The sequence below is a fragment of the Rhamphochromis longiceps genome, linkage group LG2, assembly GCF_057381845.1.
Source record: "Rhamphochromis longiceps isolate RC_006_pf linkage group LG2, R_longiceps_female_GT1.1, whole genome shotgun sequence".
Classification (NCBI taxonomy): Eukaryota; Metazoa; Chordata; class Actinopteri; order Cichliformes; family Cichlidae; genus Rhamphochromis; species Rhamphochromis longiceps.
The window spans coordinates 14,255,214-14,283,069 of record NC_140558.1 but is presented as its reverse complement, the minus strand read 5'-3'; the positions used below and the strand labels follow the sequence as shown (position 1 = coordinate 14,283,069).

Sequence of the window (27,856 nt, the reverse complement as noted above, 5' to 3'; positions counted from 1 at the left end):
TATCACATCGTGCTTTCTCCGTCTGTAACTCAGTCATGGCTCAAAGAAGCTTTCGTGGTTGAATAAAAAGAAATAATCATGTCAGTCCAAATTGATTACAGCCCCTGCAGCTCTGAGACCCCCCCCCCCCCCGAGATTAAATGAGTCCCCACTCGCCCACGGGGAGGAGGAGCTGCAGTGATGGCTTCTGTTACCTTCTACCTTTGTAATTTCAAACGACCATGAGCCACGGTAAATTGAACCAGTAACTGTGAGGTTGTGCATCCTTTCTCCACCTGGCCGACCAGTTTGATTGCTCTCACAGTGACTCCCAGAGGCTCAAGTAATCCATTTATTTTCTGAGGAAATTCTAACCATTTCCCGTACAATCTAAAAGAGCAGTTTACCGAGGACACATCCACCCCCTCCGACAAAAGTTTGTAATTGAATCGCAAGGAGATGTTTAGACTTTTGCTCATCTCTGGATGGAGTCCCTCCTCAAGCAGACTTATGTTTCTTGAAGTGAAAACTCTTTTTATTCCTCGCTGGAGTCGCAATTACTCAGATGGGCTTCGGGCATGTCCTAAAAAATTAAGGTACGCTGCCTCTTCCTGTGAAAAAGCATCAAAGAGTTTGCAAATGTGTCTTTGTGACTGTAACAGGTGTAAATATTTCAAGTTTTAATCATCATCTACTTTTGCAACACACGCTCATCAGAAAGATATAACAGGGCTGAAGTGAGCTTCCTCTGAAGGGTGTCTGAGCTCAGCCTCGAGGATTTTGGTCCGGGTTTTTATGACGTCATTGTGACATCATTACACAGCTGAGATCTGTGACTGTGAGGCCGTCTGGGTGCAGTGAACTCATGGTCATGTTATAGAAACCAGTCTGAGCTTTGAGACACGGGGCTTTGTTATCCTGCTAAAAACACTGAAGAAGCGGCAGCACTCAGGCAGGCTGTGGAGTTTAAATGATGCTCAGCTGGTACTGAGAGTCACACCAGCAGCAGCCTGAACACGGACACAGACAGGATGGATCCATGCTTTAAACTCGTCAGACCAGGAAACGATTCTCCAGCTTCTGTTGTCCAGGTTTGAGAGTCTGTGTGAACCGTAGCCTCCTGTTCTTGCTGACAGCAGTGACACTGGTAACACCCATCTCCTTTGGAGTACAGAAGCTCCTCTGACGTTGTCCACGAGCAGAACTGAAGCAATCCTTTTCATATTCGAGGCACGCAGCCAGCTTTCCCATATTAAAGTTGGAAAACCCGTCGTCTGTGGAGCATCTTCCAGCGTGTGATACTAAAGGTCATTTCAAGGAGACAGGCAAAGGTGAAGTAACAGCAGCAGGATGTACAGCCTGACTTTCCAGGATTCAAATGGCAGATAATGGAATATGGATAAACAGGGCAGAGTTATCATCTGGGAAAATCAGGAAGAGGAGGAGCGAGGCTCAGTCACGGGCCAGGTGTCACACTAAGGCCGGCCTCTGCTCCGGAAAAAGCCCAAAATAAGGTTTTCAACCCAAAGCAGGCAAACTGTGCAGCTGCTGCAGGAAGGTAGCGTGCAGAATATACAGGGAGTGCAGAATTATTAGGCAAGTTGTATTTTTGAGGAATAATTTTATTATTGAACAACAACCATGTTCTCAATGAACCCAAAATACTCATTAATATCAAAGCTGAATGTTTTTGGAAGTAGTTTTTAGTTTTAGCTATTTTAGGGGGATATCTGTGTGCAGGTGACTATTACTGTGCATAATTATTAGGCAACTTAACAAAAAACAAATATATACCCATTTCAATTATTTATTTTTACCAGTGAAACCAATATAACATCTCCACATTCACAAATACACATTTCTGACATTCAAAAACAAAACAAAAACAAATCAGCGACCAATATAGCCACCTTTCTTTGCAAGGACACTCAAAAGCCTGCCATCCATGGATTCTGTCAGTGTTTTGATCTGTTCACCGTCAACATTGCGTGCAGCAGCAACCACAGCCTCCCAGACACTGTTCAGAGAGGTGTACTGTTTTCCCTCCTTGTAAATCTCACATTTGATGATGGACCACAGGTTCTCAATGGGGTTCAGATCAGGTGAACAAGGTGGCCATGTCATTAGTTTTTCTTCTTTTATACCCTTTCTTGCCAGCCACGCTGTGGAGTACTTGGACGCGTGTGATGGAGCATTGTCCTGCATGAAAATCATGTTTTTCTTGAAGGATGCAGACTTCTTCCTGTACCACTGCTTGAAGAAGGTGTCTTCCAGAAACTGGCAGTAGGACTGGGAGTTGAGCTTGACTCCATCCTCAACCCGAAAAGGCCCCACAAGCTCATCTTTGATGATACCAGCCCAAACCAGTACTCCACCTCCACCTTGCTGGCGTCTGAGTCGGACTGGAGCTCTCTGCCCTTTACCAATCCAGCCACGGGCCCATCCATCTGGCCCATCAAGACTCACTCTCATTTCATCAGTCCATAAAACCTTAGAAAAACCAGTCTTGAGATATTTCTTGGCCCAGTCTTGACATTTCAGCTTGTGTGTCTTGTTCAGTGGTGGTCGTCTTTCAGCCTTTCTTACCTTGGCCATGTCTCTGAGTATTGCACACCTTGTGCTTTTGGGCACTCCAGTGATGTTGCAGCTCTGAAATATGGCCAAACTGGTGGCAAGTGGCATCTTGGCAGCTGCACGCTTGACTTTTCTCAGTTCATGGGCAGTCATTTGGGGCCTTGGTTTTTCCACACGCTTCTTGCGACCCTGTTGACTATTGTGAATGAAACGCTTGATTGTTCAATGATCACGCTTCAGACGCTTTGCAATTTTGAGACTGCTGCATCCCTCTGCAAGATATCTCACTATTTCTGACTTTTCTGAGCCTGTCAAGTCCTTCTTTTGACCCATTTTGCCAAAGGAAAGGAAGTTGCCTAATAATTATGCACACCTGATATAGGGTGTTGATGTCATTAGACCACACCCCTTCTCATTACAGAGATGCACATCACCTAATATGCTTAATTGGTAGTAGGCTTTCGAGCCTATAAAGCTTGGAGTAAGACAACATGCATGAAGAGGATGATGTGGACAAAATACTCATTTGCCTAATAATTCTGCACTCCCTGTATATAACTTTTTTTTTTTCTCTCAGAATGAGATCCAGTAAGAGTGTTGCTAAAGTACCCACTGATGCATAAAAAGTAGAGTAGAATAGCCCTTTATTGTCATTGTGCATTTACAATGAAATTATGGGTGCTCCACACCAACTGTGCAGGAATCAAATATAAACAGTAGACAGCTCGGATAAATGCCTGACCAGAGCAATGTATACAATGCAGTGTAACCTGTGTTTTTCCCTCCCAGAGGCCAAATCAATCTGAGCGTGTGTCTCTGGAGTGGCACTCATGGGCGGAGACCTTTTTGGCTCTGGCTCGTTGATAACGCAGCACAGACTTCTTTAAGCTAATGACTGCTTTCACAGTTTGAGCCGTTTTCTCTGTGGAGTTTAGTCTTCTGCCAAAAAAGCCAACTTTAACTTATGCAGACTTCGGTTATTCCCAGTGAAACGGCCCGGGAGTTACTGAGCACACTGAGCCCCCCCGACATCTTTAATGAGGTGCGGTCCACCGAGCGACAGACAATCAGAGAGCCCGCCTGCCTGCCGCCGCCACGGGCTTGCTTTCCTCTCTGGGAAGTGTTTGCCAGTGGCGCCGGTACCCTCTGACTCCCTGTGGAGAAAGTAGACCAAAGCCCTCCCAAAAGTCTGATCCCACCTCGGAGCATCACCACTGCTGGACGCAGCTGAAGGTAGGGGGTCCATCTCTCATTTAAAAGCTTTTGGCTCAGTTCACAGGCTCCCGCTGACGGGCTAAAAACCACCGCACCCCCATTTTTCTTCTGGCTGTGAAACCAGCCCGGCCTTCCCAGTGTCTGTTGATGCTGGTGGGTTTAAATAGAAAGTTATCCACATACTCCAAACTGACGCCGTCTGAACAGAGGGTAATGGCACTGAGATGCACTGATGCTGTACGCTCTGCAGCCCTACCTCTACACCTGAGGGGGTGTGGTTAAAGGCATGACGAGGTCAGCACAGAAGGGAGAGACTTGTCATGCTCTCTCGGCTGTTGTTGTTATTGAGTCATTTAAAATGAAAATAGTTGGTATCTGTGACTCTGCTCCGTTTTTGGTTTTATGTGGAAGGATGTTCTCTGTGAGTCGGTTCTCTGACTCTGCTTTTCTCACCTGTGGAGGGTTCCTGCAGGGTTCAGTGCTGGGTCCAGTTGTATTGTTTTTCTTTTTCTGGAATTTCTTTTAATGTCTATGCCATGACACTGTGCTGTGCATGTTTTTAAGCCTCAGCAGACGGGTAGGCTGCCCACTCTGGTTGAATGTTTGTTTTGGATTGATGATTAATAATTTCCTTGTTTTAAACTCTGTAAACTGAGCCCATGATTGTCGCTCCTCCTGATGTACCATGTAAGAATCAGTCAGGTGATTGCTTCCTTCCTGCACAGTGTTCATAAACATCATGTAGTATTTGATTCGTCTTTGAACTTTGACTCTGTAAACCTTATGTCACCTTCCTGTTTATTTACAGAATAAATGTAAGCTATAGGGGGTGTCCAAATTCATGGGCTGCATCCTCCTGAGGCCGCATTTGTAGGCCGATTTCGTCACAGCGACGCAACAAAGGCTGTATCCCAATTCAGGGTCTGCAGCCTTAAAGTACGCAGCCTTAACGGTCCACAAGGGCCGCATACTTAAAGACCGCTAAGGCCGGAAGTGCGAGGCTTGTGAAATGGGACGGTCTAGCCTTCGTTGCGCTGCCCAGGTTGCCTAGCAACCAGGATGCTAACAGCTGGAAACGTTTTATACAGCTTTGTTTGACAGAAATGAAGGAGAGAATCTTTTGTTCATTTGTTTGTTTCTACATGAGCTTTGATCATTCTCTGTAAGATTAAGGTCAGCTATTGAACGGCGTATATTTTAAAGCAGCGGTTCCCAACCCCCGGGCCTCGGACCAGTACCGGTCCGTGAGTCGTTTGGTACCGGGCCGCGAGAGTTGAGGCTTAGGTGTGAAATGTATAGTTTTCAGGGTTTTTATTGTTTTTCAGCGTTATTTTGTTATCGTTTTTATCGTTTACTCGGTTTTCCTGGGTCTTTTCACCCGTGTTATGAATAAATATTCTTTTTTTCGGTACCGGTACTAGTTTTATTTTGTTGTATTTATCCGCGACACCTTAAAGGCCGGTCTATGAAAATATTGTCGGGCATAAACCGGTCCGTGGCGCAAAAAAGGTTAGGGACCGCTGTTTTAGAGTAAGGCTTTAAAACCAAGTTAGTACAAACGTCACCAATGTCACATAACTTTGCCGACATGTGGCCAACAGGAATGTTGTAATGTTCTTCGTTATTAAACATTTGCACATAAATAAGTGACATAATATTCAGTACTTAAGGTTTACTCTTCGGGCGCCCCTCATCCACAGTTTTTTTTTTTTTTTTTTTTTTTCGGCAAAATTATCCACACCCACCACGCTGCTATGCATTCTGGGATATGTTGGGCCACGAAGTCTACACCGCCACGCCCTTAAAATTCAGGGAAATGAAGGACTCATTTGAGGGCCGCATTTCGAGCAGCCTTTGAATTGGGACAGCCTTCGTCGCGTCGCTGTGATGTAATCGGCCTTAAAATGTCGCCTTTAAGGCTGCAGACCCTGAATTGGGATACAGCCAAAGGCTGTCCAAATTCGTAGACTCAGATCGGTACCACGCATGCGCAAATCTTACGTCACTTCCTCTCTTTGCCAACACTGCAACAGTTAATGTTTTTGAATGACACGGTTAGCTCCCAGTTAGCTCCTAGCATTTCTCAACAGCTCTACCTCCTTTTTGACTGCCCGGGACATTTAAACAATGGACAATCCGTATACAATGATGTGATGCCCAGCCTTCCTAGTCTTCATCTTTCAGTGTGTAGCATGCTCTCTCTCTTTTTAAACCCAGGCAGAAAAAAATTTGTTTTGTCTCTGAAGCCCTAAAAGTGCTACGACCAAATTAGCGTGCTCAGAGTGTTCTCTCCGGCACTTTGAAGATCCACGCCTCCTCTCCAGGGACCACGTCTCCTCCCCGGAGAGGCTCAGCATGTTCTCTAATAAGCCTCACTCGCCTCACAGCTCCTGCCTCATTTGATGACTCGGTAAACTGCAAAGCTTTAAATGGAGTTTGAAGAGCAGGCTTCAGGAGCCGTTCCCCAGAGGTGACAGGTTTCCGCTCTTGTTGTGTGAAAGCTCAACTTTGCCATTGCCCCAGAAGTTAATCTGACAGATCTGAGCACGATCGATTCTGGTTGAGAAAATCTTTTATCAGCTGATTTGTCCCGTGCGCTCGCCACAGAGAGGAGCGTGACTTGAACCTGCTCATGTGCAAACATTTTCAGGCAAATGCTTTGACGTCTTGTCAGCGGGCCGCTTGTTTTGTACGAGCGCGGTCGGCCAACGCCCTTTATGCCCATCTCCACGGCAACAGGTGAAGGCACTTAAGGTCCCCGGTGACTTCAGTGTCACGGTCGGCGCTTCCACCAACACGTGAGAACAAACTCCACATGGTGGGAGGCTCTCCCGCCGCCTCCTCGGTTTGCTGTCTTCCCCTCTGGCTATTGCTACTCTCCGACCTCACTTCATCTCTCAGCCGTCACTTCTCCTTTTTCAGCACCAACTTTACGTTGCCCATGATTTAAAAATTAATGGGCAACAGACTCGCTATCAGGAAAGATGAGGACACTCTTCTTTAATCATCGAAAACAAAAGGTCTGGCAGTCAAGCGTTCACTGAGATCCAATGCTCACTAGGTATGACAAATGTTCACCTGAGCAGCCACACCATGACCCAGCAGGTTTGAAACTGCTCATTAAACACACCTTCTCTTCTCATTTCCAGCTCTGTGGTAATAATCAGTCTGTTAGATAAGCTTTGCATGATTCACAGTTGAGAATAATCCTCCTTTGTCTGACATGTTTGCTGGTCCAGGTGTGTTAGGAACATCTCCTGTGTGACATCATCACTGCGCAGTCTGACCTTTGGCCTCACAGTCGTTCATGAATAAAAGTGTTTTGGAAATCCCACAGAGGGTTTGGTGTGCAGAGGAAAATTACCTTTTAGAGAACCGTGGATTGTTTCCTGTAGAAGCACTGAGCTCATTAGAAATGTTTGAGGTCATGTTCCACTTTAAAGATGATGTTGTTCACTAGGGCTGCACGATTAATCGTTAGAAAATCCCGATCTCGATTCATATTTATGTGCGATCTCATTTCCAAATGACAACGATTTTTAAAAGGGGGAAAAAAAAAAAGATGACGATTGTACCGCATTTTGATCCGGGACATAATCTGCATGAAAACAAGCGCTCACGCTTCCTGCTCAACAAATGACAAGGGCGGAGCCTTATACCACGTGATACAGAAGCCATCTGGCAGGGGAAAAACAACGGAGAGCACGTGAAACTGCCCGAGGGGAGAAAACACAATGAGCGCAGAAGAAACGTTTCCTGATGGCGGTGAGAATGACAACCCCACTGTAAAATTATTTCCAAGAAAAGGTTCTCATTCCTCTGTGTGGAAGTTTTTTGCCTTCAAAGAAGACGATGAGAGTCAAAAAAATATCATTTGCAAGCTGTGTTTTGCCATAGTAGCAGCACCGCAAGGTAACACTACAAATCTGTATAACCACCTCAAACGTCACCATAAAGTGCAATATAACGAAGCTGTAAAGGCCAAGAAAGTGACAGGAGAAAATCCGTCCCCGTCAACCACCCAAACATTAATAACGGGAACGTTATACAGCGCTTCCCCATACCCGTCGACCTCCCGCAGGCACAAAGAAATTACGGAGGCTATCACTTATCACCTGACCAAAGATATGGCTCCCATCAACACTGTGCAAAACGAGGGATTTAGGAGAATGATCAACATCCTAGACAAACGCTACACAGTGCCGTTCCGCAACTATTTTAAAAATGTTGCACTACCTGCTCTATACACGCAGTGTCGAGCAACGGTGGAGACGGAATTACAAGCAGTACAACGTTTTGCGGCAACAACTAAATGTGAGACATTTATTGTTTTTATGTTCTGTCTCAACTGTTACAAAGTTGATGTGCGGTTAATAAGTGCAAGAAATATTTATATTGGAAAAGAAAATCGTGAGGGAATCGTGATCTCAATTCTAAGCAAAAAAAATCGTGCAGCCCTATTGTTCACTGTGTCCTTCTTTCCTCCTCTCGTATCCCAGGTGCCCTCGCCATCCTGATCCCAGAGCTGGACCTCGTCATCTCGTTGGTGGGCTCGGTCAGCAGCAGCTTCCTGGCGCTCATCTTCCCACCCCTGCTGCAGCTCATCGTTTTCTACGGCGAGGGCCTGTCGCTGCCAGTGAAAGTCAAGAACCTCGTCATCAGCCTGGTGGGGCTGATCGGCTTCGTCACGGGGACCTACATTGCCATCGTGGAGATCGTTGCCCGCAACGGACACAAGCGCGACGAGACGCCATCCACCTTCTTGGTTCAGTGATGAAGTGGCGTGACTCCCGGCGGGTGGATGGAGGCCTACTCGGGCCATTTGAAACCATTTTAGTGCACATTTGAACTTTTATCTCATTTTATCTGCTGCTGTTGGACATCACAGCTGTTTCAGGATAAATCTGTGACATGTCTACGATTAAGGACCATGGAGAACCTGTGGTGCTCGATGTTTCACTGCTGTGTCATGTTCTGTTTGTACCTGACAGTCACGTCTTATCAAGTCCATCCTTTTAGTGCAATCTAACAGATTAATGATGATGGAGAAGGTAGGAGATGGTACGGGGGTTAGAGGTAATTTATTCTTTTGACTGATTATTGTTTGTGGTGTTTTAGTCAAAAAATCAAACTACCTCAGTTTTTAACATCCAATTTGGAGCCTTGTAAAACACCTTCGCTTCACGCAGCCCCCAGTTTAGAAGTAAACATGTTTGTTTAGCACTTTGATTTCTGCCTTATTCACTTTGAATATAGTTTTAAAATCGCTTTAAAAAATTAAAAATCCGCTGTTGCTTGGGTCGAGGGGTCATAGCGGTTCTGATGGGAACGCCTCGAAGTGCCAGGAGATCGTTCGTATCTCATCACAGCAGACTCACCAGGATGACACAGCAGCTGTTAAACAGTACAGCTGCTTTCTTGCTCTCAGCTTTGGGTCAAACTGTGAGCTTTGACAACAAGGTCACAGGTGCAAGAGGCAGAACCTGTGAGGGTCTCGGGATCCTCTGGGAGGAGTGTGGCAGGTGTGCAGGGATTAAAACCCCCTAAAAATGTGCCAGATGTTCTTGTGAATATTACAGCTGCATTAGTGCCCGATGATAGGTTGCTACAAAAAAACGCCATCAGGTTTGAGCTGCATGTATCTAATATAGCAAGTTTTAACTGCGGGCTTGTAGGTGTTGTCGACGCCTCACAGTGAAGCGTCTGTGCTGCCGTGTGTCTTTGTCCGTGTGGCATTAGATAACAGACTTCTGGTTTCCCTTCACCTGTGAAGTCACCTCATGCAGGGCTGGAAGTCGTTCTGTGTGTGTATATATCCATCCATCGTAAATGTTTGCACATGTAAATACTCATCTAAACTATAATTTTCCTTTTCTGTTGTAAGTGTCAGGTTGCAGCTGATCAAATGAGTGCATTTCAGCATGAAAACATCAAGAAATGTAAAATATTCCAAACTTCATCCAGCTTGACGGCCTGCATCCTTCATATGTGTGAGACCTTCATTTGCTAAATCACTCATTTCTTTACTCTTTACTTTCTCAGAATAAAGATGTTGAAAGTCCAAGTTCGTGCGTTTCAGTCTCTTCGTATTAGCAGGACGACTCATAAGGATCTGAAAACTCGCCAACTCTTGGAGCCGATCCAGAACTGGGTTCGGAAATTTTTAGAGGGATTTGTTACTGGACGTTTGGCATGACATCCTGACAAATGAGGTAGAAAACGAAGTTGTTCGTAGCACACATGATTAAAACTCTGTTGATGACCCCATAGTAAGAGCATCAGAGTCGGTATGACTGAACATCAGCCCCTAAATATTACCAATGCATGAGTGTGTTTGGAGTTAGCTGTAACTGTAGTTGTCCAAAAAGGGCAGATTATTATCAGCCTCTGCTGCCTATCCACTCAGCAGAATTGAAGTTGAGGCCAGATGGCAACCTTGGAGCTGCCTGTGTGAGCGTTTCTGCCTGGTTCATGTGCTCCGCTCCCCGAGGTGCAAATGCTTTTCAACATGCGCCACAGAAGCAGTCAGAGTAATCCTTCCACCGCCTAATTGACACAAATGAGAGGGAGAGGGGAGGGTCCGCTGGTGCTCGTTTTCCCTGTGAAGCTTGGCCAGAGATGGAATTAAATTAACTGGACTGGGATATTTAGCATGAGCTGCTTCACCCTGCGTTTAGCTTGGCGTGTAGACTGTTCGTGGTCATGAACGTGAGCGCGTTCCTCCAATGAGTCCACGGCACAGGTTTCTGTTGGGCATGTTTCCTGCCATCAAAGCTACCATGGATGGACATGACTGTGCTTAAAGGGGGTCCTGATCCATTATTTTAAGTAAGGCTAATCAGACTATCTGTCGATGTTCTTGTTTTTGTGCTACTTGTTGTATAAAAATGAAAAAAGGCATTTTTATTTTAGGAATTATCGGAGTATCTTCATTGGCCAATAAGTTGTTAATCACATGTGAACTGGTGTAATCTCAGTTTGAATTACCCTCTGCTCGTCACACCAACATGGCGACAACAAACCTCAGCTCAGATATTCATGACATCAATTTGACGCTGCAAGATAAAAAGATAAAAACTTCATTTTCAGTGACCTAAAACATGGTTTACACCTGGACAAAAGGCCAAACAGAAAAGTCTCTAATTACTAAAATCCCTGAAGAAAATGCCTTTTTCATATGCACCATGTCATCATTGGAAACACGTTTTCCTCTTGGGGCCGTCCGAGGGCTGCGCCGCAGCTTCGGTGGACGACATTTCACTTCATCAGCGCTCTGGTTAAAGGCATGAACCCCATATAGGAAATGTAATACTCACTTTATAAGTTTCAGGACTTTCTCTAGTAATTAGTGCCTGAATGACTGCAACCATCCATAAAAATACTATGTAATAGAAATACTAACATTTCCATGCTAACCACTGTCACCAGACTTCACTCTATGGAGCAGAAACTGGACATGTCTGGCTTTAAGGTTCTTACTGGTCAGCAGATTTGTATTGATCCTGAAAAGGAGCCACAATGGAGCCAATTAGCAGCCGGACTGAATGAAAAAACACAATTAGGTGACTTTCTGCCACCAGTTCAGCCCAAAGGGACCACGTTCCTTATTTCCTTTTGCAAACAGCTGGTAATTAAAAGCCACAACTGCTGACACAGCAACTTTCACCTCCCACTGCTTTACTTCGATTTGCAGAACTTGTCTTGTGTTTGTGTGCAGCAGTAAAGCTTAAAGCTGAACCTCACCTAAGTGGCATGCAGACACTAACATGCAGTGTTGGTAAAACTCACAGCTTTTCTTCAACACTCTGGAGACTAAAGATATGCTTGTTTAACCAGAGTGTTTGAATGATCACAGGTAAGATGGCAGTCTGAGCCACCACTCTGTGTCAACATGTGTTATTAACACGAAGTAGAGATGTCTGTCTTCTTTCCCCTCACTTTCAGATACTGTTCTGTGTAGATAGTTTTTAGACCTCACACTTTGGTCCAGTTTTGTAAGATTTTTAAGGACACATTGCACCATGCTGAGATGTGCCAAAGTTTCAGCCAACAGCCATTTGGTAATCACCTTGTTGGGCAAAAATACTATTCATGTCAAATTATGTTGGCTTTGGTATTTTTCATAGATTCATCTAGAGAACCGGGGACAAACAATTTAAAGTACAGTTTATTATTCAAAATAAAAACAAGATATTGTACATATACATTTATTACTGTGTAATTATATCTTTATTAATGCATACTCATAAAGCTGCTATGTTTCCCCACCATATTTAAATATGATGGTCAGTGAGGACTTCTGCCTTTGCACTAATGGTCTTTCACAGATCAGCCACATACTTGAAACACCAAAGGTGGAGGAGAATAACTGCAAGCGGCCATTTGCCCTGGAGGGACATTTAAAGTCATGTCTGCAGCTTCAGACTCAAGATGTGAACGATCATCTTTGTGTTTTAATATCTGACAAGGGCTCATCCCCCTTTTCAGATATTATGTGATCTCTCAAATGAGAGATCACATCTTTCCTTCATCCTGGGGCATAACTGGTTTCCTAAACCTGACCGAACTCTCCTGGTGTGAATGCTTGGGGGGGGGGGGGGTTGTTGTTTTTTTTCTCGTTTGGCTCTTGGCGAAGGCGGTTGCACTTTTCTCCTCTCCTCCTCTCCCTTATCTTCCCTGCTTAGCCTCTTATTTCCTTGTCTAGTCTCGTGTTTTTTGTATTACTTTTCCCTGGAACACTCTCTCACAGTCTGTTCTCTAAAACCTAAAAGAGAATTATGGATTTGATCAACTGGTACCTGAATGCTATTGACACCCTTTTCTTAACAAGAAGTATTGGCTCGGGTGAGCCTGAGTGTCTGGGTGGCACTTTCCCTGCCGGATACACGATGGACGGGTGGCAGAAATGGAGAATCGTGTGCCTGCTGTTCAAACCCCCACAAGGCTGCCCGCTGGGATTGAAACAATGGCACGAGGCGTGACTTCTCAGAATGGGTTCATTGAGTGCAGCATGGATAAGATCTTGGAGAAGCTTACGGCTGCTGTGAATACTCAGAATAAGACCTCTGAGCGCAAATTGGATCACATCTTGGAGAAGTTCACTGCGGTCGTGAGTTCTCCGAATCTGCTCTTTGAGCACAAGAATGACAAGACCACGGAGCGTAAGTTTGATAACATCATGGAGAAGCTCGCGGCTCTCCAACGGGAGATTGAGAGTCCAGTGTTGGACTGTTAAGAACAGGTTTGAAATTCTCATGAGTTGTTCGCACTAAAGAAAACCACCATCATAATGCGGCTATCCCTTCGGCGCCAGCTATGGGCTCAAGGCTGGAGCTGAACAAAAACACCCTGATAACGACTGTGTTTAGACTGTTCTTCATGTCCTCAACAGCTCACCTGAGTATGACTGTGATCGGTCAGAGCTCTGACTCATACACTGGTGTGCTTGACTCCTTTCACAGAGTTTTACAGAGTAAATACAGGCAGTGGCTCCACAGCTGAGGTGAACAGCTGACTGACAGCCAGATTAAGCACTCTGGTCTGATGACATTGAGTGACTGTCCCAATGGTGCCATGTTGACGTCCACCTCTGGCTGAGTTCTTCCTCCCACAGTCCACAAACATGCTCATTGTCTGTAGGCGTGAGTGTGATAGCTGTCTGTCTCTGTGACAGGTTGGTACCTGTCCAGGTATAGCTGCCTCTTGCCCTGTGACAGCTAACATGGGCTCCAGCCTAACCTTGACCCTGAAGTGTGTAAGTGTAAGGAGATGCCTGGATGGATAAATTATGGAGGAATCACTGCTGTGTTTGTAATAAATAGATCTAAGAAATATTTCCTGTACAGGATGCGTTGTTTACAGGGTCACGTGTTCTCTGTGTGAGCTCAAGCCGCCGGTCATACATGAGACCTTGATGAGGATCAGGTCCTCGTTACCCAGCCGTCATTCTGTTTCTGATTTATTCAAACCCAGTAAAACTGAACTTGGGCAACATGGCTGTCAGCGAGGTCAGTTTTGATTCAGGGTGTGTGCTGGCATGCAAGGATCCTTCAGCTGCTCGCTGTTCATCAGCAGGCGCCTCTCCTGAGTCCAATAATGATCTAACCTTGTGAAGCTGAGGAGCACTTTCTGCATCGGGGGGTCAGTGCATTAAAATTTAGATCACAGCCGACGGCATCGTGAGAACTTGAATGCTCTATGAGGTAACATGAGAGCTTCGTTAGCCGGCTGAAGCAGGGATGGGGAGAGGGGTCTGATGAAACACGTCATCTCTGTTGTTGGAAACTCGAGTTTCGCTCACATTGCATCAGCTCCAGCTGTGCTCCAGGTGTTTTCAGGTTCTCAGTTTGCTGTGCTTCAGATTTGAATCTAACAGGTGTGGCTGCTGTTTTCGACTCACCTGTGCTGCCGGCATTTATTTCCACTCACACCTCACCCTGTTACTTCCTCCTGCTTATCTCACTTCCTTTTATCTCTCCATCTTCTCTTTGATTTCTTTCCTTCACCTGTCCTCCTGGCGGGGAGGTGATGGCTGATTGCCATCGTTGCTCACGGCGACAGCTCCTCCAAACTGACAGGTCACCCTTCTGATCTTCCTGTTGCCACAGCAACAGACTTGAGATTACACAGGGTGATGTGGTGATGGGCCGCGTGTTGAAGTGCAGAGAGACAGATAGCTGTCAGTGTGGCTCGACTGAAATCACACAAAGAAATGTGGAGGGAAGTGTTTCCTTTTGGTCTGTCACCACAGCAACAGCAACTTTTTAACTGCTGATGAGCGCTCAGTAACCTGTATGTATTTGACCGGCATCAGCTTTTAAATATTGACCGGTATTTTAAAGCAATTAAAGTTTGGAACCAGCAGATGGATCTGAGGTTGTTCAGACTGCGATCAGTTACTGGCACCAACTCATCGATCAATCACAGAGGTTGTTACCAACTCGATAACTTAGCTATGAGTTATCAGTTGAGATATGATGTGTTCATTTGAAAGAGGCAGAACTTGTAATCAGTCACAAATGTGGACAGGTGTACCAGCAGGAGAGAGAGATTGACTTTATAAGAGAAGAAGAAATAATAAAATGAGTGCGGTGGCTGCAGACAGAGCAGCAGCGTGTGAGGTAGTTAAACCTTCATGAACATAACGATAGACCGGATCAGTGTCTCTGTGAGCGTGTTGTTTCTGTGTGAAATAAAGCGAGGAGGCCAGCGGCTCACACTGAAAGTTCTTTTATTAAGACATGGATTTCAGGTGTTGCTTGGTTTCTTTTGTTTCATCGACATTACAAACATTCAGAGGAAACATTCTCCACGGCAATGTGCAAAACAGCGTGAGAAAGGAAAACCAGAACATTGTCATTCAGAGCAACCGGCTGCCGCTCGGCCTTCACATCCATTCTGTTTGTTTAAAACTGATCCAAACACACAAACAACAGCAAGCTTCATTGATTTTTAGCACAAAAAAATAAGAGAAATACGTCTTTAGATGTACACAGCTGCAGGTAATTCAGGTAAAAAAAAAAAGAAAGCCAATAACTGTGCTTCTTTAAACCCTCAGTGGGCCAATTAAACCTGCCGCTGTCCTCATCGAGCTGCGCTATCTTCCAAACATGAGTATTGATGAATTCCACTTTATTCGTTTATGTCATCTGTGCTTCTTTCTTTTATTCACAGTCGTGTTGGAGTCTGTAACTGCAGATTCCTCAGATCCCAATCCGATCCAGCATCGATCCACGGGTGTCCTGCCAACAGCCAGCTGGTTGTCATTAGAAGGAATTTAGGTTTTTACATTAGCTTCACCTCTCAGACTCACTGTAAGTGTCTGTGGAAGCTGGTTAGATTAGTCCAGCTTCATCTGAGAGTAACTGCTTCCCGTCATATTACTATTTATTATCTTAGATTCATCTTTGGAGGTTGATAAAGTAAATAAAACTTGCAACGCAGAGGCAGCAGAGATATGATAAATCCCACAGGTCCCAGATCTGCACCGAGGATGGGGAGGATGGCTTCTTTTTACGTGGTGTCAAAAAGAACAAGACGTTGTTATGTTAAACTAGTCTAAACTCCTGTTGGTCTTCAATTAATGTACTTAATTCTTGGTCAATTTATTTTCTCTGTTTCTTGGACAGATGTGAAGACTCACAGCAGCTCATTGAAGATTTCCTGTGAGTTCAGATTATTTGTCAGATGCCCTTGTTTTACCTGTATATTACCTGCCTGCGCTTACAAGACGTGAACACAGGAACATTTGGCTTTAAACTTCAGACCTTGACTGACTTTGAACCGGCAACATCTTGGCACAAAAAACAAACAAAACACACACAAACACGCTGTCCCTCCAACAGCTGTCCCTGGTGCCATCGAAGGGTCCTCAGTGGACCCATAAACTGGTCCCAAAACATGCACGCGCACACACACACACACACACACACACACACACACACACACACAGAGTGAGCTTATTAAAATAGGACCAAAGCACAGGCAGATTATCACAGCTTATTAATACATATGCAACATTCATCTTCAGCTCCCCAGCAGTATGAAGCACAGTGACATGTTCAGAATACCGTTACCATGATTTAATCACTCGTGCCTGTTTCTCTGATGCTTGGCTTGTGTTCAGACTTGGTGTGTACAGCAGACGCACTCATGCGACTGTGAGGGAACACTGATAGTCTCAGGTTGCTGAGCTCAGACTGGCTTTGGTCATGTGGGAGGACACAGCGGTACACAGACACTGTGTTTTCATCCTTTTGTCTCCGTCTGTGTTTGCAGAGGGTTGCACACGGACACACCGTGCAGGCAGTGCAGAGAGGCTGTGGCACACCTGTGCTGCTCATTCTCAGGAAGAGGAAGGTGATGATGCAATGAAGGGAGACAGTCTCAGAGTCAGCCTCTCTGGAGCATATTGTACCCCCTGCCCCTCTTCATATTCATCACACTGTCCGGTCAAACTAAATGTTTGAGTCCTGAAAGCATCATTGCAAAGTTACACTTAACAGCAGAAGGACAGCGAAAGAACATTTTACTGCTTTAAATTAAAAGTGGATTTTGATTAATGACACTTTTAACTTTCAGGCCTCACAAAGTCAAAAAAGCTTGTAGCCTCCTAAGTGCCCTGGCAGCAGGTCTGGGGATGTTTTGCACTCTTGCACATGTTTGTTTCACCATTTTCTGACACGTGTTTTTTGCAGGAATCTGGGCACTAAGACTGTGGATGCACGACTCACACAGGTGGATGTGGTGAGGTGTGGCACTTCTCAGACTCCACCTTGCACTGAATTTTTTGTTGGGATCTCAGAGCTTTAAGCGTGTGTGGTCATCCATGCGTCATCTCCCAGCTTTTGGCCCGACAACTAGAACTGGAAGTCAGAGTAATTATTACTGTATCAGTATAAAAGCACAGCATAGTGTTTCCCCCACAAAGACTTTAATGGGTTACTAACAACCCCACGAATACACGGGGTACTTTATTTTAGTATTTTTTATTTGCATTTTTAAAGTATTGTTGTTCACTGCCTTGAACTGCAGCTGTCCATGGTAGTCTTTCTTCTTCTCTGTGAGATGTAGAGTCAGAAAATGCCGCAGGTGGAGAAGTGAGCTGCTAAGCTGAGCAGAACCAGGACTGCCAGCTGCAGTCGAAGGCAGTGGAGCCAAGGTTCGGGGCTTGAGACAAACGCACAGGTAGCTGCTTATAATGCTCCTTTCTAAAAGGACTTGGTGATTAAACCATTTGCAGGTGACCTGAGCACCTTCTAAGTGGTAAAAATTTGCATACACATGATTCCATTGATGTCATGACGGCCACCAGCTGAGTGCAGGGAACTCTGTGATGCAGGAAAACGAAACGAAACCCAAACCATGGCTGCTAGAAGTGATGGATTTTGTAAGTGATGCTGTTAATGTTTTATGATGAGCTACTTGAAAAAGTGTTCCTGTCTTTTAACTTGAACAGCAACTTTTCAGACTTCATGTAAATTTTGGGGCTCGTTATTAGAGCTGAATGACAATGAAGTCACTAAACAGCTGTTTTTATTGGATTACATTACACAACAGCTGGTTGGTAAAAACAGGTGAACTCTGCAACATTTCTATCACTCTGCAGTCATAGACGCATGGACACCTTAGTTAAGACTAGGTTTAAGTTGGGCTGGTCTTAACAAATATCAAGTTTTAGTTAGGACCAGTCTTGCAGGAACCAGACCCATATCATGGAGTACTTTTATGCTTCATACTGGGACTCTTAGTCCAAAGCTGAAGTCACTGGACAAGTCGTCCATCGTCCCCCTCTGTCCTCAGTGAGAGTTTGCTACCTTCTTACATAGATTAGTTATATTACAAGTAAAATATCCCAATCGTTGTTGTGCACACACAGAGTCTCTCGCAGCCTTAATGTTCAAAAATGTGTCCCACCTTAAATGATTTTGCAATTTTAAAAGTATATAATGCATCTTCATTCTCCTCAAAGCCGATTTGTCATCTTCGTCGTTATCTTCGTACTTCGTAGGAACAGGAACAGCGTCGACGTCTTTTAAAAAAATCACAGTGTCAGAGCTCTGCCTTGAATCTAATTCACAGAGGATGCTATTCAACTCAGTGACCCCACATTTAACTTAATTATGTTGCTAATTAAACACAATGAATTATGCTCTCATCTGAACATTAAGTCACGACTTCATTACCCAAGAAAGTCAGGATGAAACACATTCTCCAGTTAGGAGTGCTTCCCAAGTTCTGGCCTCTCCCTTGCTCTCTGCATTCTTAGTCTCCTTGTTTCCCTGAAGGCATCACTGATAACTCTCAGTGTGGCAACATTTATTTCACTTTGTCTGCTCTTCATCTCTCCTCCTGCAGCTATTAAAGCGCTCCTATTTTTCTCTCCCACTCAGTGCTCTTGTTGTTCTCCTTCCACTGTACCTTTATTTGCTTTCTTTCCATTTCATCAGTCCTGTTTTATTTTCCTGTCAGGGTAAAGTTCTTTCTATCTTTCATGTCATTAAAGATAAAAATCTCTGCATTTCCAAGTATTCCATCTCAGCAGTGGAACTTGAAGATGATGAGGACGATCCTCTTGTACTCCTTCCTGAAGTTATGGTTCAGGACACCGTAGACGACGGCATTGAGGCAGCTGTTAAAATACGCCATGAAGTAGCTGGCTGTGAACAGCCACTCTGGGATGGCACGGCCCAGCGTGGAGTCCACTGCCACCGCCAGGCCAATCAGGTTCAGCGGCGCCCAGCAAACAGCAAAGAGCACGAACACCACAAACATAGTGAGGAAGTTGCGGAGGTCGTGTGGCTTGATTTTAGGTCTCGAGTCTGGCTTGACCCGCCGCCTCACCTGGATGACCAGAATCCAGATACGCAGGTAGCAGTAGCTGACAATGCCAATGGGCAAGATGAAGTGCACCACCACCACGGCGATGGTGTACAGTGAACTGACGGACTGGGCGAAGGTGCAGGAGTAAACCCGCGGGTCGTACTGCAGCGACTCCACAAACCAGTTGGGGACGATGGCGAGGATGGTGAGCGCCCAGACGAGCACGACGTAGCACATGGTGTTGCTGTTGGAGAAGAGCTTGTCATACTTGAGGCTGTGGCAGATGTAGCAGTAGCGGTTGATGGCGATGCCCGTGATGTTAAAGATGGAGCCAATTACGCTGAGGCCCATGAGGAAGCCACTGATCTGACAGTGGATGTAGCCGGCAATCCAACCGTCGTTGAAAATGGCAGTGAGCACCAGCGGGTAGGGATAGATAGCAACCACCAAGTCAGCGAAGGCCAGGCTCACAACAAAGGTGTTTCCTGTAGAGCAAGAGGAGGATGACAAGCTGTCAGTATAAAATAAGTTAATCCAAAAATCTTTCAGGCAGGTCGTCAGCTAGATAAGTCAGATCGACGCATTCTCACTGCCAACTCATCACATGCTGATACCTGTAGGACTCGTCATCATATTTTACCGTTCATCACACTTGTGGACACACCTTAGTGTTACTTTTCAGACGCGGTGGCAGACACACACGTGGAATCACACAAGCATTTAAGTCTGGTCTGGGCATTACATTAGTAAGAAGTACTTAGACTGAGTTTGGGCTATACTAAGAGATTTACTACAAAGATTGAAACACGGGGTACTGCACTGCAGTAGTTTGAATCATATCATAGGACTGCTTTCTTCCATTTTTGCAGTATCTCTAAAATTAGAAATATCCTGTCTAAGAGTGACGCTGACAAACTAGTTAATGCATTTATTGATTCTAGGCTGGACTACTGTAATTCATTATTATCAGGATGTCCTAAAAACTCCCTGAAAAGCCTTCAGTTAATACAAAATGCTGCAGCGAGAGTACCGGCAGGGACTAGAAAGAATATTTATCCTATATTGGCTTCCCTTCATTGGCTCCCTGTTAAATCCAGAATTTAAAATCCTGCTCCTCACATACAAGGTCTTATATAATTAGGCCCCATCTTATCTTAATGACCTTATAGTACCATATCACCCCATTAGAGCACTTCGCTCTCAGACTGCAAGTAGTCGTTGGAGTTTTCTTTGTATTAAAGTAAAACAAAGTTCATCCATCTACCACAAACTTCTCCAACATTTCCTTTGTTGCCCTGTGACAGTGATGATCCAGTGGTGTCTTTTCGACATGTTGTAGGGTTTCAGACCACTCTACTTTCTAGGCTGTGAAATAACTCCACTGTGTAAAAGACACGGGGGAATATCAGTTATGTACAAAATGTCCAATGGCAGTGGTGCACTACCTTATAGTACTAGTGCGACACTTGTCATTATTCATTTTCAAAGTTGTTTTAGGGGACAAACCAGAAGCTGAGTAGTTTCATCATAAGGCTCTCCAAACCTCATCACTGCTGCTTTAATGGCTCCACCATCATTCAGGCAAATTAATACTGCTGTCCCGAGCTGCTCTTGCGCACTTCCATATAGAACTTGTCAAAAGAAATCTCCTAATAATGGGCTGTTGCTTCCAGCAGAGGCATAAACATCAGTTTTGAGCCACAGTTGCAACTGATAAATTTTATTCCAATTTATCAGCTCCTTGCTCGGCCGACTTCTCTGACAATAAGAAAGCTGGGGCTCGCTGATGTGCTGTAAAGGTCTTTCTCCCACACGAGGAAATGAAGTTTGAGGGCTTGATTTAAGAGTTTAACATTTACCTGCCGCCCCGAGTGAATCGTGCTGCATTTCAATTATATTTTCCCACGGCTGACGCCATTGTACCAAGCTCCCAGCATTAAACTGTCCTGCCTCTGAGCAGCATTATTATTACTGCCAAGTTTCCTATCTCACATACAGACTGTTTACCCCCAAATGTAATGAAGCAGGGTTAGTCTGCACATCAGCCGCCTTCTACTCTCCAAAGTTTTTCCTGAAGCCGTCCACCCAAAACCAGCTGCTGGTTGGGAGTAATTTAATACTTTTCCACATCCCGTCCCGGCTCATATGACCAAAAACAAACACACGGAAGTGCTACCTGTAGCTTCACTCACACAAGCAGCAATTTAGCTGAAGAAAATGCTGCCCAGTGCTATTTCTGTTCTGTTATTTATTCTGTTTATCGACGCTGATGAAGCGGTGGTTTGTTCAGTTTGGCAGAGTATCTGAAATGCGCTGTTTAAGCGCCTCCCTCCTTTAAGCGTACTTTTCTTCTGATTGGCTGCCCCATGCAAAGAGAAAGGTTGAACAGCGAGTGGGTTCGAGGTTACCGTCGTGCATCAAAGTTAAGCTAAAGAGATTTTCTGTTCCGGTCCAAGCTTTCTTTAAATGGAAGTTCAGTTTGGTTATTTACAGTGAACGGTTTGACAAAGAAAGACGACTGGGTTTTCTGATTGATAGTGGAAGCAGAAACTCCAAGCCGTGTCATCCTCAACCTCCCAGTTACAAAAGATGACTTGCAGGCTCGAAGCTTATATCGCAGAGCGTGCAGTGAGAGCGGGGCTGTCGATGGAGGTGGCTTTAATGACACCGTCTCCTCCCGTCATTCAGTATTTATCACCATCCCCATTACAGCGACGCTCTGTATTCTGGAAGGCGACTCTGTGTCTGTTGCAGGTCACAGAGGGAAAGTTAGCAAAGATCTGCAGCTGCTAGAACAGACACGGCCTCATTAATTGCCACTCAATAAGTATTAGTGTCAGGGTTCTGGGCCATGTGGCCCAGTGTTTGAGATCTAAAGCTAAGATGGTGCCGGTGTACGTGGCTTGCCGTCCTCGGCTATATCTGCTTCGCTGCTTTTTACCCTCTCTACGCTCTTTATGGACCTTGGCATTGTATTTTTTATCCTTTTAGTTGTATGCTCATCTAATGGCTGTGCACGGATTACATACGACAGGCAAACACTTTTAAATCTAAGACTCTCTCATTCCTCTCGGCCTGATCCTTGCTGGAACCTGGGTGACGCCACCGCGCCCCGACCGGACCCTCCAACCGGACCCTCTGACCGGACCCTCCGACCGGACCCCATGACCGGACCCTCCGACCGGCTTCCTCCACCTACCTATTCCGAATCTACACAAGAAACGCTATAGGAAACACGGTAGAAGGAGCTGGCATGTGGGTAGCCTGGATATTTTGTCTTCTTTCCCTCCTTCCCAGGAGTGCTCTGATGCTAAGTTGCTCACCCACCGTTGGATCTGCTCGGCCGACCACGAAGTCTACCCTGCCATTCCTGTGGCATGTTTTCCTGCTTGGGTTTGGATAACATCGCTCCAATGCAGCGTTTGCCGAAGCAACCTAAGTGTCCTATGACGCACCACCCTAGGCGACTTAGCCCCTAGGATACGGATGGCATTGCTTAATGTCAGGTCGCTGGTCAATAAGACCTTTCTCTTAAATGACTTCCTCTCCACTAATGGGATTGATGCTTTATTCCTGACTGAAACCTGGATTCATCCTGGTGAGTTCATCCCTTTTACCAAGGTTCAAGGTTCAAGGTTCTTTATTTGTCACATGCATAGTTATACAAGTATAACACACAGTGAAATGTAGTCTGACACGCTCCTCGACATGTGCAAAAATTGGGGGGGGGTGTAGAGGAAGAACATTATATATATATATATATATATACATACATATAGTATATACACTGGGTGAATGTGTACCAAACTTCTTCCATCGGACTGTGTCGCTTTTAGCTCACCAAGGCTTACTGGTAGGGGTGGCGGCGTAGCCTCGGTCTTTAAAAATTCTTATGGTTTCATAAAAGGTAGGCACTCATCAACAAATACACGTAGATTACTTAATTTGATAGACTACTCATACAGTAAAAACCTAGAAACTACAATATTCTCTTTAGACGCAAAAAAAGCATTTGACAGAGTTAACTGGAAATTTTTATTTGCAACTTTACACAAATTTGGTTTTGGATCCTCTTTCATAAACTGGTTAAAAATATTATATAATTCCCCAACAGCTTGTGTCAGAACAAATGACCAGACATCCTCCAGCTTCTGTCTCTTGAGGGGCACCAGGCAGGGATGCCCACTCTCCCCTTCACTGTTTGCAATTTTTATTGAACCACTAGCAGCAGCAATTAGACAGAATTCAGTAATTAAGGGCATAAAATGCAAGAACGTGGAACATAAAATCAGCCTTTATGCAGATGATGTGTTACTTTTTCTCCAAAACTCACAAACCAATATCTCTGGGGTGATTGAATTGATAAACTCTTTTGCAAGAATATCAGATTACTCAATTAACTGGTCAAAATCTACAGTCCTACCGATTAATTGCTCCCTCCATAATTCCTCTTCTACACCACTGCAATCGGGAAATATAAAATATTTAGGTATTAATGTTTCTCCCAAGCTTGCAGATCTAACTAAATTAAACCATATCTCACTTTTAAAGAAGGTAGAAGGTGATCTGGCTAGGTGGAAATGTCTACCCATATCACTCATGGGAAGGGTTGCTGCTATAAAAATGATGGTCTTACCAAAAATAAATTATTTATTCTCAATGATCCCAACTAAACCGCCACAAGATTGGTTCAGATCTCTAGATTCATGTATGTCCAAATTCCTTTGGAAAAATAAACCCCCACGTATAAGCTTAAAAACACTGCCTCTGCCTCAATTTTATCCCACAACTTAGACATTCACATTACTCACACTGCCTCTCCCCACCGCAGGGAAAAGGGTAACACCACCTGGGTCTGGGTGCAGTTCCCCCCTCCAGGGGCAAGGGTACCTAGACCCGGTTCGTAGAGTACGCTTGGGGAGTGTGATCGTGTGTACAGCGTCTCTTCATGTCTGTCTCCACGTTGGTTGAGTGTGGAGTAAGTGCACATGAGAGCATGAGGGTGGGAATGGATGTTTGTATCTGTGTGTGCCTGTATGTCTGTGTCTATATGTCAGGTTGAGTATCAGATGCCACCTCTCTGGGGACATCTCAGGCCCGCCAAGGTTTGGAGGTCTATCTCCACCCACCACCACTTCCCCTGCCAGTGGTGGACTCCCTCAGATATCGGTGCGTTGGTGGTTCTTTGTGTCTGGGGATGGGCGTCCAGGTACACACCGGCTCACTCCTTGGCGGCCGCTCATCGGGGCCTGGAGCCTGGGGCTCGCTCGGGCCACTTCGGAGGTGGGGTGCCCCCGGCCTCTCGGCCTGGGGCTCAGTCACTCAGGCACAGCTGGCTGTTCCTTTGGTTTTTAAGCATGCTGTAGTCCACCCGATTCTTAAAAAAAGAAACTCTTACTGTAATGACCTTTCAAACTACAGACCGATCTCTAAGCTTTCGTTCTTGTCCAAGATCCTGGAGAGACTAGTTCTCTCCCAGCTCCAGGAGTACTTGGACACGAACAATATTGCTGAGAAATTTCAATCTGCCTTTAAGCCATTGCATAGCACTGAAACAGCGTTGGTTAGAGTTCTTAATGATATTCTTGTAATCACTGATACTGGACGCTCTATGGTCCTAGTTTTACTAGACCTCTCTTCGGCCTTTGATATGGTGGACCATAACATTTTATTACTAAGACTTGAGCACACTGTGGGTATTAGAGGCACTGCCCTCGACTGGTTTAAATCATATCTTGCTGACAGGTCCTTTTCGGTTAACTTGGGCACCTTCTCCTCTTCCTCTGCTCCGGTCTGTTGTGGTGTGCCTCAAGGATCAGTTTTAGGCCCTATTCTCTTCTCATTGTATTTGCTCCCTCTAGGCGCAATCTTTGAAAAATACAGTATCACCTTCCACTGTTACGACGATGATATACAGATCTATTTTCAACTTACTGACGACCTTGCTGTGTCCCTACACTACTTTCAAGAATGCATGCGGGAGGTCAAAGAATGGTTCCTGTCATGATCCGGAGTCTGCGACTCCGTGTTTGTTTAGTTTATTAGTATTCTGTGGTTTTGGTTACCTTGGGTGTTTATACTCTTCTGTTTCATGGTTCATGTTCCTATGTTCTGTGTCCCCCAGTCTGTGTTAAGTTGGTGTGTTATGTCATTGCGTGTATGTGTTTCCTGTTTTATTGTGAAGGTCTGCGTCTTATGTGAGTGTTTCTGTTTGTCTCCCTACTCTCGTCACGTGATCACTCCCAGCTGTGTTCCCACCTGTATGTAATCTCCCTGTGTTCTCTGAGTGTATTTAAGTTGTGTCTTCTGTCATAGTAATTGCTGGTTCGTCTGTGTTGTTTCCCCTCGGTCTCCCTGCGTCTTCCCGTATGTATTTCTCCGGACCTCCCTGCATCCTCGTTTCTGGTTTGTCTTATTAGTTTACCTAGTTTAGGTTTCCAGTTTCATGTTTTGTCGCCACCGTTGTTTGTACTTACCTACCTCTGTGAATAAACACTCACCTGCACCAGAGCTGCCGCCTTTTGGTCCCTTTCTACAATTCCACACGGCTTGCCCCGGCAATCCGTGACAGTTCCTGAGTAATTATCTTGTTTTAAATGATAAGAAGACTGAGATTGTGGTGTTCAACAGTAAAATCCCTTGTGCCCAACTCTGTGCTGCCCTGGGTTCCTTTGCTAGCTTTTCTTGTGACTATGTCAGTAACTTGGGTGTACTGCTGGATAGCTCGCTCAAACTCGATAAGCAAGTGTCTGCTGTAGTGAGATCTAGCTTCCACCAACTGCGCCTTATCTCTAAGGCTAGGCATTATGTTCCGCATGAGGAGCTGGAGAAGCTTATTCACGCTTTTGTGACCTCCAGGTTGGATTATTGTAACTCCTTGTACTACGGTTTTCCCTCTTCTCTTCTTCTTAGACTGCAAACAGTCCAAAATGCAGCAGCCCGCCTTTTGACTGGTACCAGGAAATTTTGCCCTATTACTCCTGTTCTAGCTAGCTTGCATTGGCTGCCCATAAAGTACCATATTCAATTTAAAATATTACTCCTTACATTCAAAACTATTAATAAATTAGCGCCAAGTTATCTTAGTGAACTTCTCAAATCACATATTCCTGCTAGAACACTTAGATCTGCCACTCAAATACTTCTGACCCAACCCAGATCTCGACTGAAGTCCCGGGGTGACCGTGCGTTTGCTCTGGCTGCCCCGGTACTATGGAATACCCTTCCTCTCGACCTCCGCGCATCTGATTCCATTGCACTGTTCAAATCACGACTAAAAACCCACTTATTCAATCTTGCCTTTCCCTCTAGTTAATATTTCTTTTATGATTTCATATCATGCACTTTTATGCTCATTTCTTGTTTGCTCTGTACCTGTTGCTTTCCTATGTATCAGTGACAGCTACCTGCTTGCATACTTAGTACTTGCTTTGGTCCTATTTCTATTATGTTCCTTCTATTCTCTATGTTACTTGTTAAGCACCTTGGCATACCCTTGGTTTTTAAGTGTGCTTTATAAATAAAGTTTATTATTATTATTATTATTATTATTATTATAATGTATATTTTTGTATCCCCATGTTGTAGTGTAACACATCTAGTTGTTTTCTAGTTTGCAGTTTAGTCCTTGGTTTCTTAGTCCCTTTTGTCATCTTTCCCTGGTCCGTGCGTCTACTTGTCATGTTTCATGTCTGTATGGCTCTTGTTGTCAAGTTCATGCCATGTCTATGTCTCTGTGTTTCCTGTTTTATTTTGGAAGAGTCTGGTGTTCTTTGTTCATTGTAGTTAGTGTTACTCTCCCCTGTATTGTCATTATGTTTCATTCTAGCCAGCTGTGTTCTCGTGTGTCTCCACTTCCCCTGATCACCTCATGTGTGTATTTAAGTCCTCAGTCTTCCTTTGTTCATCGCTGCGTCGTCTGTTCTACTTCCCACATGTTACGCCAGGTTTCAGGACTCTGTGCTGGTCATGTCCATGTTACTTATGTGAGTCCTGTTCATAGTAGTCTCCATCATGTGCATCGTTGTCACCCTGTCTTCGCTTTCCCTGCTGTCTGAGTTAAGTGTCAGATCTTAGTTTTCCCAGTTCAGCTTCTAGTTTAGTTTTGCCTCAGTGCTTTCTGTTGTTTGCCACGTTAATCAGCCCAAATAAAGGCTCGCTTTTCGTTTCAAGTTCAGTACTGTCTCCTCGTCTATGTCTGCACCTGGAACCTCACACTCCCACACAAGCTCTGTCTTTATTACTGTGTTTGCCCTTTGCAATGCCCCTCCTGTTGTGTTACCTGGCTCTGTGTTGTTTGGTAATAGGTGAGGAGAAAAGGATGTCGGACGTCCTGTTGGAGATATTTTTAATTATCTCTCCAATAATGTGGCTGCTCTGCGGTATGATGAAACAAAGACAAGTACTCAAAGGAGCAGACTTGCAGATGTGTTTCTGCCTGCTGTCTAATATTTGGGATCCTTGTGCATGAATGCAAAACTGAAGAACACCTCAGAAACAGGTACTTGGTCTAAAGCGCAGAGATAAACCTGTATTCTTTCTAATGACCAGCAGGGGGCGACACCTCCAGTTTCCAAAAGAAGCCTGGCTGTATGACCCTCTGGATGTGTGAACCTTCTGTCTGTGACCTCAGGAAACTATGATTACTTTAAAATTTATTGATCATGTGACACACCTTACCATCAAAAATTCTGGAGGACATTAAAGGTCGTGGGCTTTTCTACACAGCAAATTCAAAAGTGTTAAATGTTTTGGTGTTAATAGTCTT

The 27,856-nt window shown here is 44.8% G+C and overlaps 2 protein-coding genes across 3 annotated transcripts in view; one reads left to right on the top strand and one right to left on the bottom strand.

The window, feature by feature from the left end:
- The window catches only part of slc36a1 (solute carrier family 36 member 1), a 38,657-nt gene extending 28,825 nt beyond the window's left edge, over positions 1 to 9,832 (top strand). For both annotated transcript variants that reach the window (XM_085418139.1, XM_085418130.1), the window contains exon 12: positions 8,268 to 9,832. In XM_085418139.1, the coding sequence (XP_085274265.1) occupies positions 8,268 to 8,542 (275 nt within the window). In that variant the 3' untranslated portion in view covers positions 8,543 to 9,832. The remainder of the gene's footprint in view (positions 1 to 8,267) is intronic.
- A 6,849-nt stretch (positions 9,833 to 16,681) lies between these two features.
- On the bottom strand, positions 16,682 to 19,719 carry mtnr1al (melatonin receptor type 1A like). Its single transcript, XM_085429347.1, has 2 exons — positions 19,704 to 19,719; positions 16,682 to 19,574 (listed from the first exon to the last, which is right to left on the bottom strand). Exons 1-2 carry the CDS (start codon positions 19,717 to 19,719, stop codon positions 18,805 to 18,807), a joined length of 786 nt encoding a protein of 261 aa, XP_085285473.1. The 3' UTR covers positions 16,682 to 18,804.
- Between the last annotated feature and the right edge of the window lie 8,137 nt (positions 19,720 to 27,856).